General features: G+C 45.0%; 1 protein-coding gene across 1 annotated transcript; it reads left to right on the top strand.

Annotated features, from left to right (window-relative positions):
- Nucleotides 1–2,627: 2,627 nt before the first annotated feature.
- Nucleotides 2,628–11,269, top strand: ALKBH7 (alkB homolog 7). The gene is made up of 4 exons (XM_053298622.1): nt 2,628–3,034; nt 5,101–5,274; nt 7,701–7,825; nt 9,632–11,269. Exons 1-4 carry the CDS (start codon nt 2,753–2,755, stop codon nt 9,765–9,767), a joined length of 717 nt encoding a protein of 238 aa, XP_053154597.1. The 5' UTR covers nt 2,628–2,752; the 3' UTR covers nt 9,768–11,269.
- The last annotated feature ends 1,238 nt before the right edge of the window (nt 11,270–12,507 follow it).

Raw genomic sequence — 12,507 nt, 5'->3', positions numbered from 1 at the left:
AACAACATAGGGGAAAGAATGGAACCTTGTGGAACCCCATAGCATAACTGTCAGGGGGTTGAGCAGTAGTCCCCCAGAACCACCTTCTATGAACGGGCCTCAAAATAGGAGTGGAACCAGCTCCAAGCAGTGCCTCCCACACCCAACTCAGCCAGCCTATCCAAAAGGATAGATGTTTACATCCTCTGGGTCCAGACTGGGCTTCTTTAGGAATGGATGAATAATAGCTTGCTTCAGTAAAGCTGGGACCACTCCCTCTCTCAATGAGGCATTTAAAACCTGCTGGACCCAGCTAAAAATTCCCTCCTTACTAGATTTAATAAGCCATGAAGGGCAAGTGTCAAGCATGCTCTTGGTCGGCTGAACTCAACACCTTGTCCACATCCTCAGGGACCAATAATTGAAACTCCTCCAGCAAAACTAGACCAGGATTTGCTCCGGGCACCTCTCCCAATGATCCTGCATCAGCCATAGTATCCAACTCATGGCAAATGCAAGCAGGGGCATAGCAAGGTTGGAGTGGGCCCAGACACAAGATTTTAAAATGCCCCCCCCCCGAAGCTCAGCTCATGAAGTAAAGAAATCTCAAATGAGGCTGAATAGCGGCAACAAAAAGCAATTTTTTTTTGAAGGTTTTGTAAATTGTGGACGATGCAAGTCATTTCATGGTACTACAGAAAGACCTGCTGTTCTGGTAGCTCCAGGTCTTAACACTCACATCAGTTTCGGAGAATGAATACAAGTGAAGGAAGCCTGGGTGGGTGCACGGCTGGGGAAGTCAGTCATGTGACTTGCCTCTGCTCCCCCCCGCCCCCGCCAAGGCTGAATGGCTGACATTCAGATTGAGTTATCCATAAGCAGCTCTGCTGAATTTTTCAATTATTTCCTATTAAGCTCATGAGTAACTGGATCTGGATATAAATTAGTAACTGGAGTACGCTATTGATTGATTAATTAAGAGCCGTCAAGTCGGTAGATAGTAGTCATCCTTTTCTTCTCTTTCCTTCAACTTTTCCCAGCATTATAGACTTCTCAAGGTTGCTGGGTCTTTGCATCATGTGTCCGAAGTATGATAGTTTGAGCCTGGTCATTTGTGCCTCGAGTGAAAGTTCTGGATTGATTTGTTCTTTGATCCATTTGTTTGTTTTCCTGGCTGTCCATAGTATCCTCAAAAGTCTTCTCCAGCACCAAAGTTCAAAAGTGTCAATGCTTTTTCTATCTTGCTTCTTCAGAGTCCAGCTTTCGCATCCATAGTGTCACAGGGAAAACCATGGTCCAAACGATTCTAATCTTTGTAAGGGTAGACTTGTCACGGCATCTAAATATCCTTTCCAAGGCCTTCATTCCAACCCTACCAAGTGCTAGTCTGCGGTGTATTTCTTGACTGTTGTATCCGTTACCGTTGACAAGCGATCCTAAAAGGCAGAAGCTATCCACCACTTCATTGTCTTCATTATCAATTTGGAGGCTTCTTTAGTTTAGTCTTCTTTACATTTAATTGTAGTCCCATTTTTTTCACTGTGCTCCTTGACTTTCATTATGCTATATCATAACTGTAATATTTAAATGTATGAGCACACACACACACACAATCTCTCCTGGGTCCCTGAGCTGAAGATTTATGACAGAAGGGGTGCACTACACTTGTTTTAAAACCCTTGCGGTTTATTACTGCATCAGTTACCGCCCTAATATATGCAGAAGCTGAACCTCAGCTGGTCCCATCATGCCAGTTCCATGAGAACTTCCTTGTTCTCAAGAAAGGGGGGGAGGCAGACCAGATCGCCTAAATCTTGCCATACATAAAGGCGGTAAGATCTCTGTTTTTTCAGTAGAGGGCAGAGTAGCTAATAGGGAGCTGGGCTCACAGCTGTGTCTTTTGCCATTTCAGGAGTAAAGCAGGCTCCAGGGAATCTGAAATCACACTCTTCCAGAAGGAGTTGTTTTCACATGTTACAAATGAACGTGCATAGAGGGGGGAAATGGGCTAGACCAGAGGCACTCTTACCTCTGGACTTCCGGGACAAAGTCTAGGGCCTCCATACCCCCTGCCCTTTAAGTCTGTCCTCCGACCTGTGCTGGACCTGGCAGCTTAGGCGACTGTGACCTGAGCCCAGCAGCCGAGCGTGACCTCTGCTTTAGAGATAGCTGGGGAAAGAAATATGTGAGATGCAAATACGTTAAGCTGCGTGTTGAAATGTTGCTGCTAATGCATAAATATACCGGTTTTATATTTTTAAGTTCACCGTGTGAATTCCGTTGCTGTTAGACTAGCTGTTCTCGCTCCCCTGTGCCAGTTCAGCATAACTTTGGGTGGAAAGCAGCGCGGCGAAAAGACGTTGACAGAAGCGCGCATACCGAAGCCCTGTGCCCAGCAACACTAATCGCGCTCTTCTGGAAATCAGCTGCAGTTGACATCACTTCTGAAAGGTTTTCACACGCTAGTACAGTCGAAGCTGCGGAGAGGGGACTAAATGCCCTGTTCTTCTCGCTCCTCTTCCTGCGCCTGTTCAGCATGAGTTCTGAGCAGTCGTAGTCGGTCTTGCGGAAGGCGGGGCGACGACGTGACGTTGCCGGGCTGGGGGACGCGCTTGTGTGGAAGCCTTGCGCTTTATTACGGCGTGAGTGACCGCCCTAATATAGGCAGAAAAGCGGAACCTCGGCTTTGCAAAGTTGCAAACCAGCCGAGGCTGGCCGGCCCCATCATGCACCGCGGGCTCGGCCGCTGCCTCAGGGCACGGGTGGGTCAGTCATGCCACACCGCTGCTTAGTGGCCGCGCGGCAGCAGCTCCAGCGGCGCTTGCAGCAGAGCGCGCGGCGGGCGAGGTGCGGAGAGGAGGTGCAGCCGCTGCCACCGCTAGAGGCCTGGGCGTCGCCGTCGTCGGGATCGAGCGCGGCGCTGTGGCGGAGGTTGCGGGCGGGCGGCTTGTCGGTGGTGCCGGTCTTCGTGAGCGAGGAAGAGGAGGCGCTGCTGGTCGGGGAGCTGGAACCACAGCTGCGCCGCCGCCGCTACCAGGACGCGCACTGGGACGGGGTGGGTGCAACTGGAGCTGCCTCCTTCCTACCAAGGATCCAGTCGAGCTGCAAAGGGCAAGGATCAGACCGCGGGGTGGGGTGGCCAGAACCCTCTCGCTGAGGAAGAGGCTGTAGCGTTCGGGGCTTCTTAGTTTGTTGGGGAAGGAAGGCGACGAAGTGAGGACCCGGCGAAGGGTTGAAGCTGTGCACAGTGTGGAGAAAGCGGATTGGGTTCTCCACCTTTACCCTAGGGATACTAAACTGCCATCAAGGAGAGCCAGAGCCTTCTCAGTGGTGGCCCCCGACTCTATGGAACGGTCTCCCAGATAAAATCGGAGCTCTCCATGATCTGTTGGCCTTTCATAAGGCATGTAAGACCGAAATGTTCTGCAGGGGGTTTCGTCGCTGAGATAGCTGGTCCTAGAGTGATTCTGTAATCCATGGTTATTATGTCATGTGGAATGAGTATTGAAGGAGTTGTGGCTTATGAGGTTATGTAAGATATATTTTTATGGAATTGTGTTGCTGTGTATGCTATTGCTTGTAAGCCGCCCTGAGTCATATGGGAGTAGGGAGACACACAAATCTAAATAAATAAATAAAGTAAGTGCGAGGGACACCCAACTCAGGACAGGCAAAAGAAAATATGATTCAAACTCTGAGGAAGGACAATCCAGGGGCGTAACGAGGCTGGAGTGGGCCCAGAGACAAAATTTTAAAATGGGCCCCTCACTGATACACACACACTCACTTCACATGTGACTTGCCTCTGGGGGGCCCCTCGAGACGTGGGGGCCCCCAGGTAGCCGCCTCCCCTTGCCTAATGGTAGTTACGCCCCTGGGACAATCCATGCATGCATGGGACTAAATCCCACTGAACTTAGTGGGACTTACTCCCAGCTCATCATCAATGTGTGGAGGATTGCAGCCCGTTAATGCTACAAGATGTGGTGGTGTTCATTGGCATAGTAGACCCTTTTAAAAGGGAATTAGATACATATCTGCTTGGGTGGAGAGATCTGTCAACAGCTAAGAATCACAATGACTAAATTGAACCTCCAGGCTCTGAGCTGCTGCCAGGCAAACTATAGGGGAAGGTTGTTGCCTCCATGCCCTGCTTGTGAGTTTTAAAAAGTATGTAGGTGGCCTCTGTTGGAAACTGGATGCTAGACTAGATGGACTCCTGGTCTAATCCAAGAAGATTCTCACATCTCTTTCTGACAGTGTTGTGTACATCTTTGCTCACTGCACATTTTTTTGCTCAGGATTAATTAATCCAGTACTACTATAGGGCTCACACAATCTGAAATACTACTAAACCCCAGATGAAACTTAGTAAAGTGAGACACTAATCTGCACTCTGAAAATAGAGTATGTACCTAAGAGCTTGAAACTCTAGGCTGGTTCACATGTACCTGCTCTTCGCTTGATAACTTGTTGCTGCATCATACATGAAAAGCATTTGTACTTGAGGTGTTATGAGGCAAGTTCTGTCTGTAACTGCCCTGTTCGCACATGTGAAACATCCTTTAAAGCTACGATAATCAATGAATGAAAATGTATGTATGAACCACTTCCAAATGTGAGACAGATAACATGATCAGAGGAGCAGCTGTATGAAAAAGGATGTGCCAATGGTGACTTATTGGTTTTTAGTTGGCCAGTTTTTGGCCCATGGCCTGCCATCGTTACCCATCACTTGTGCTCTTTCAGTAGCTAAAGGGACACTTTCATCCCAAGCCTTGTACCTAACATAGGGAGGAAGGGAAATGACTACAGGTGATGCTACCCACATATTCTTGCAGATCCTCAGCCTCCAAATCCTACCTCTTTATGAGGCAGCACAGGAGTAGCAGTGGAGACTCATCTGCTTCTCTTGATCTTTGCAGACTGATTGTTACCACCATGATCTCTGTGTGATGATTTTGCATGAGCGAAGTGGGCTGTAGTCATAGATAGTTGCCTCATCTCTCTCTCTTAGACCATTTATAATATATTGGAGAATTCTCTTCACTGCTGCATTGCTTTTGTAAACCATATGATAAACATTCTCTAATAAAAGTCAGTCTCTTCTCCCTCCTGCAGGCGATTCATAAGTACCGTGAGACAGAAAAATCACACTGGAGCAAGGAGAGTCACGGGATCTTGCAAAGGGTCCGAGATGCGGCTTTCCCCCCAGGAGTGCCACATCTCGCTCAAGTCCATGTCCTGGATCTGGATAAAGCTGGCTATATAAAGCCCCACGTGGACAGTGTCAAGGTAACACTGCAAGCAGTTCTTGTATTTAAGAGCTACAAAACATTCTCTTGCGGCAGCAGGAGGAGTGGTCTCTTGGGAAGCAGCATCCTGATAGCAGGATAGCTTTGCAAGAAAACTCTGCAGCTTGGTGCACTTGGGTGATTCTGTGTAGTTGGGAAGTTCTCCCGTGCAAGTCCTGTAGAAATTAAAGGGATTTTGTGCGGAAGAACTTCCCAGTGGATTGTGTCCCTTGTGTTAGGTCTGTCTGTCTACTTCCTGCTCTGTTGCCTTGGCACTTAAAATTCATTGATTCCGTTTGCCCTTTGACAAAATGCCACGGCACTTAAGGTCTGTAAGGCAGTAAACTAAATAGAAAGTAACTAGTTTGACAGATAGGTTTATGTGTAGTAAAAGGTTTTTTAAAGCCACTGGCAGAGGCCAAAGGAGGGATGGAAGAGCACAGCTAATTAACAATAGGTGAAAAATGAAAATGAGCTTGCATAATTGCACAAAAATCCCAGCAAACAAATTAATAATAAAAAGACCATTTCAGAAGCTGAGGTGTGACTAAGATATTTACAAATCTGAGGAACTAGAAAAGAAATTATTAAAAAGTCACTGGCAGAGGCTGAAGGAGGGACAGAAGAACACAACTAATTTAAAATAGGTGAAAAGCAAATGTTGTTGCTTCACCATTGTTCAAAACCCTCAGCAAGCATTTTTTTTTTAAAAAATAACAAAATTGTCAAGTTGCTGAATGAACCGTGCACCCCACCCCACACTACACAGCAAAGCAGCCCTCCTAAAACGGGAAAATACAGCTATTTTTTGTCATGCATATGCAACATTATAGCATTGAAATACAAAAATAAAACCAAAAGGTGTCATCAGATATGTGAACAACACGTTGTTGTTGTCATTATTATTACTTTAATTTCTATACTGCCCTTCAAAAAATGGCTCAGGGTGGTTTACATAGAGAAATAACAACAAACAAATAAGATAAGATGGACCCCTGTCCCCAAAGGGCTCACGATCTAAAAAGAAACATCAGATAGACCACAGCAACAGTCACTGGAGGTATAGTGCTGGGGGTGGAGAGGGCCAGTTACTCTCCTGCTGCTAAATAAAGAGAATCACCATGTTAAAAGGTGCCTCGTTGCCAAGTTAGCAGGCGCAGCCACTGCAATGTACAAACACAGGTAGGTGGGAAGCACGCTTAGTGGATATGCTGTGAAACTGTTGTAGTGTGCAATCCGGAATGTCCCTGGGAGGAGCAGGTCAGGTCGTTCAGGTTGAACAAATGAGATGTGTGGCTTGTAAGCAGGGTTCTTGCAGGAAACAGCAAGTGGCTGGATGCTCTCTGCCTATTGTAGCAGGTCAGTTCTGTTGGTTCTCCAGAATTTATTTTCTTATAATGCTAGCACATGGGGTGGGTGTGGGGCTGTCATCCAATGAAGCTGACAGTAAATCCAGGAAAGACAAAAGATAACATTTCTTCACTCATCATCACTTAATTTATAGCATCTCAGTTTATGCCACAAGATGTGCTGGCTGAGATGTCTTTGAAAGGAGTTTGGACAAATATCTGGAGAAGAGAGGTCTGTTAGCCATGTTGGCAAAATGAAAGAGATTCATTCAGAGGCGGTGTAGCTCTGAAAATCAGGAAAGGGGATCAGGCGAGGGGAGTGGGGTTGTCTTTATCCCCTGCTTGTGGACTTGCCAGACACATCTGACTGGCAGCTGTGGGAAACCGGATGGGCCCTTAATCTGATGGTTTCCCCCTCTCCTTGGCCCAGCAAAATGGGATATCGCAGCAACAATGGTAGTGATATGTGAGGGAGAGGATTCTGCCCCCCCCCCCCCGCCCAACATGAATGGCAGGGATACTCTTGAATGTAGGTTTGGGAGGGAGACAGTGTGGATTCTGAGCCCTGGCATTGAGTCAGGTGTTTCTTCTCCAGAACTGCAGTTGCTGCTACACACTTGAACAGAGCTATGGACCCTTAGAGGTTAGAGTCCAGCTCCTACTGAGTTTAGCATCTTAGTGGGAGATGCGAATTTTGCATCTTAGTGGGAACTAGGCCGAACTCTCACACTCTGACCTCTCAGCTTTCTGATGGAAATGATTTTGTATCTGATGGAGGAGACTTGTCTGCGAAGGTTTGTTCCACAACAAAGCACCTCATCTCCAGGATGCCCTGTTGCAAATTGACAATGTAAAAACGGTTTGAGCACGGAAAAATGTGTGCTCTAGTTACAAATGTTGTGTCTCCCTAGATCTCCATGGTTCTTCCCTCCCCCCCCTTTCCTTAGTGCTTCCTGCCCCCCTCCAATGGTATTAACGGGCTACAATGGGGTGGCTGTGTCTATGAGACTTGGGTGCACTTGTCTTGCAGGCATTAGGGCAAGTTGTGTTTACAACTCTTCCAATTTCCCTTTGCCAGTTCTGTGGCTGCACCGTTGCAGGCCTGTCTCTTCTGTCCTCTAGCGTGATGCGCCTGATCAGTGAACAGAATCCACAGGATCAGCTGGATCTGCTGCTGGAGCGCCGATCTCTGTATATCCTCAGGTAATAAGCAACATAAGAGCTGGCTTCCCAAGGTTCCAGCAGCATCCTGTTTCCTTCAGTGGCCTCCTAGATGCCTCTGAGAAGGCTTATAAATAAGGGCATGAAAGCAACAGCTGTTTCCCTGTGTGTTCACGTGATCTGCTATACACTGCCTCTGTACATGGAAGTTCTGTTCAGTACCTACTAGCAATGATAGCTAATTTTCTTATCCCTCCATGAAGTCCTTTCACCATCACCACTACAAACACGTCTTGAGTTCATTCCCCTCCCATTATCAGTCCTGGGTTCTAGATATTGAACATGAACACTGTGCTCCAATCACTAAGGAAACAAGAACTGCTCCCCTGCTGGGTCAGACCAAGGTCTGTCTAGTGTAGCATTTTCCTTCTCATCATGGTCAGACAGGTGCACGTCTGAAAGTTCACAAGCGGGGAGTTAAAATGATGGCCAATTCTTGTTGCTTTGTTAGAGGTATACAGTTATTGAGGTGCAGGTTTCATTTGGTTATCATGGCAGAGAGCCAAATTGATGGGGGACCAATCAGTGATGAATACTCTTGCCCATTGCCACATTTTGTGGTAGTCAGTTCCATAAGTTAATCATGCTTTCTGAGAAGAAGTAATCTTTGAGAGGAATTTACAAAAGAGAGAGAGAGAGACAGGTTGTGTATCTTTAAGGCGCGTATACATGAAGTATACAAATGCTGTTTATGGAGTGTAGAACCATAGGTTGTACTGCTGCAGTCAGTTCCTGAAAACAGAACTGGAGATCTTTCCTTCTCAAATGGAGTTGGATCTACCCCAACCTCTTCCCAATGCACAAGGAACAAGCAGATACAAAATACCCAAGTCTTGGTGCTGAGGCACAAGGCTCTTGCCTGCCTCTTGATCATGGGGGCAGAAAAAATGGGATGCACGCCGAATCAGGAGGAAAAATGAAAAAGAAACCGTGCAAAGTGTGGAGACAAAGAGGCCATGAAAAAGATGCCAATGATTTTAGAAACACAAATTGTGCTGCATTTAAAGATCCAGAGATCTATGTGGAGGAAATGAACAAGACACATGTATCCATTTATCAATCCTAAAGATGCTATATTAATAGTCTAGAGTAAATAGATAACAATACCAATTAGTAATCTAGAATAGCTAGATAACAATAGCAATTATCTTGCAAAATTCCCTTTCACTTCAGATTTGCCATGCAGGTTCCAGATTGAGTATTCTTTCAATGGCACTATACTAGCATCCAATACTTAATTTTTTAAAAATCTTCTTAAAATTTCAATTCTTTTTATATAAGTTCCCCAAAGTTCTGTATGGCAGAGAGCTGGTGTTTTCCTGCAGTACAACCTCCTTGTTCTGTGATGCTCAGGACAGGACTCCCCCACCCCACAATAGTTTCTTCATTTTATTTTAAAAAATTAAAAGTAACTTACTTGAGTATTAAAAATTATATGCAGTCTTTCAACAGTGTTTCTAGAACAGGTTACAAAATGTTTTACTGTCTTTATTATACATAAATGTGAAGCAAAAGAAAGTAAAAATCCAAATTCACAAATAGATATAATTGTGAAATACACTTCTCTAAGTTTCCTTCCATATTAATGGTGTGTGTGTGTTGCATCTATAATGGCACTGGCACATACGAATGCACATGTGCGCACACTGCCTTGATATTGCTGCCCAGAAAAAAATTCACTCGCTGATGAAAAAAATTAGAAGGAACACTGATGGTGTTTCTTCCCTGCTTGAAACAGAAGCCCTTTCAAATCCTGGTAATTCACTGGTGTTTCTTTTTTGTGTTTAGAGGGCCAGCTCGCTATGAATTCACCCATGAGATCCTTAAGGATGATGAGTCCTTTTTCGATGGGAGGAAGATCCCCCGGGAGAGAAGGATCTCTGTTATCTGCCGGAACCTACCCATGCCATGTGATTCGTCGTAGAATTGCAGGTTGAGACTGTAGATTCTGACTGTTCAGATGGAATGTAGGCTGCTCATGTGATGGAGCTCTGACCTGCTTCTCCGTGGGACTCAGCTTTATGGTCAAGAATAGGTAATAGGATAGCTCCTCTGTGCACAAGAAGGAATCTGAGGATGTTCAAGATCTAAGGAGGTATTCTGGCCACTTTCTCCTAACAAATTTTCTGTGTGTTGGCAGGAACCCTGCAAAGAGTTGGGAGAAATAGGCCTGACTGTCCTTAACCAAGTACTGTTGAATAAAGGAAATAAAATCTTGATGCTTCTCCTGTGATGTGTGTTGCTTACAGCAACCAAAGGTAAAACCAGTGCAAGCTGACCTGTGCAGGCCTTTCAATAGAGAAAGGCCGCATAGCATAGATCTTACAATTGCCTTTGCCTGTTCCTTGAACACAGAGTGTTCTTCCCTACATTCACCATCACACAGGCTGCTTCAAAGCTTACAAAAGAGGTTGGTTGAGAGCATTGTGAAGTAACTGTAGTGAGGGTGGGGAGTATCACGTACATAGTACCTTATGACCCACATATGTGCCTGGGGTCTGAACTAAGTAATATCCTGGCAGCTTCTGGAAAGGCAGAGAATTCCCATTTCTCCCAATCCAAGGTCTGAGGTGCTTGAATTCTGGTTTTTCCTGCATGGCTAGTGCTACAGAATGGATTTACCATCTTTGTGAGTTGTGTGTGTCATAATTAGTCTTGCAAGGAAGTGGAGCTCCTGAACATCTGCCTTAGAATTCAGGAGCTAAAAGTTTATTTGGTAGTTAAGTTAATTCAGGGTTTCCTGTTACAGGGTGGATGTAGTCGAAGACAAAGGCTAGAATTAATTGAAGTAAATGTCCAATACTGATCTGAAGCACCAAAGTTCTATGGGGATAGTAAACAGCAGAAATACAGAAGAAATAAAGAGGGTGGACTAGATTTTTCTCTGTGGGGGAAAAAGGCACTGGGGAATTAGGAAAGTGGGTAGTAGTGCTCTTATAACCCTTGAATGAATCGAAGTGGGGGAAGAACTTAAAACCAACTGGAGTGTTAAAAAAACAACCCACCCACTCTCTATTATCTCATGAATACTAATACTTCTGAAGAAGGCAAGAGATAAAGGTTTACAATACAAGGTTATTTTTCACTTGGAGAATGTTATTGATGCCTTAGAGGAAGAAGTTGTATGAGTGCTGTTTTAAATGCCACTGAGGAAGACCAAGAAGGTTGAAACGCGTTTGGCAGAAATAAACAAGCTATATTGATTACACACTCCTCAGATGAATTCCAACTACAAGAGGATAAACTTTTGGCAAGGCTTAACAGTGTGTTTTCTTCTCATGCATTTTGTGGAAAGTGAGCTGTTGAAAGAATGGAAGTGTAATTGTTTTATGAGGTTATATTTTACTTGATTATTGTTATCCATTACTGTGACTTTATATGATTGTCATTTGTATAGTGAAAATAAATTCCTGGCTTTCCTACTTATCTCATGAATACTAATGTATAATAATAGATGGGGGCCATTCTTGATCTTTTCACCGTTTATATGTCCATCCTTTTTTGTCTTCTGTTTTTCTCTTTGTCCTTTTTAAAAAAACAAATCCTAGATGATATCCTGAAAGTTTCCCAAACATAAGCTAGGAGTTCCAGACCTGCTCAATTTAGCCCCCCCAGCTGTTTTTGGACTACAACTCACATAATCCCCAGCCACAGTGGCCCATAGCCAGGGATTATGGGAGTTGTAGGCCAACATCTGCAGGAGGGCCGAAGTTGAGCAGCCCTGACACCCATACTTTGCTAAATAGAAAAAGGTCTGTGAAGCTTGTGGTGGTACGATGGCTGAAGAATTCTTGGCACCCTTCTTACACATACATTTCTTTTCCATTGTAGGTAAGCTTGTGTGCTGGGTCAGTTTCTGATGTTATATTTGCATGGGGTCTAGTATAACTCAGGTGCTGTGGGGTGGTGGTGGTGGTAGTAGTTTATCTGGCACGGAGACAAGAATGAGAAATTGTTGAGGTTCTGTCAGGGATCCATTTGCTAGAACCTCCAGTTGCCTGGATCGCAGTACTGATTGACTGCAAGGAAGAATCCAGCCATCGCTAGTATGAAGCTAGCAAAGAACTTCTGTCCCAATGATTGACGGTAACCCCAGAACAGGAGACAGTGTGTGTCCTTGCTTGGTCTTTATTGTATTGACACCGCTATCTACATGTCAGTCATTTTTCTTTCTTTTTTAATGCAAGTCTGGGACTGATCACCTCAGCATAGTAACAGGAAAAATGGGAAGGAGATATATATATGGGGGAGAACAACTTGGGCAAGGGGTGGTACAAATGCCAGCCCTTCCCCATATTCAGGGGAAGAAATAAATTAAATAACTTAGAAACAATCCATAAATATCTCAGATCGCTTGGCCTCAACCTTGCTTACCCCAACCTCTCAGGCCTATAGGCAGGATTCAGTCAAGTAAGCGGCATGTTTTTAACATGAAGTGGATCAGAAAGGGCTTCATAGAAGATAGGACATTGCTTGGGGGAGTCCCTCTTGCCATTCTTAGTTGGGGGTGGTGGTTCTGAAGGATTTATGTGTGCTTGAACTAAGAGAATGCGCAGGTGACCTTGAATCCCATGCTGGGGCGTTTTTGCTACAACTTTAAAAGCCCATTCCAGAGCCAAGGGTTGAACTAGGACAAAGTAAAGGCATGTGTTTCGACAGTTAAG

The sequence above is a fragment of the Hemicordylus capensis genome, chromosome 2 (assembly GCF_027244095.1).
Source record: "Hemicordylus capensis ecotype Gifberg chromosome 2, rHemCap1.1.pri, whole genome shotgun sequence".
NCBI lineage: Eukaryota > Metazoa > Chordata > Lepidosauria > Squamata > Cordylidae > Hemicordylus > Hemicordylus capensis.
The sequence above is the reverse complement of the archived record's forward strand: the minus strand, read 5'-3'. Positions and strand labels throughout refer to the sequence as shown.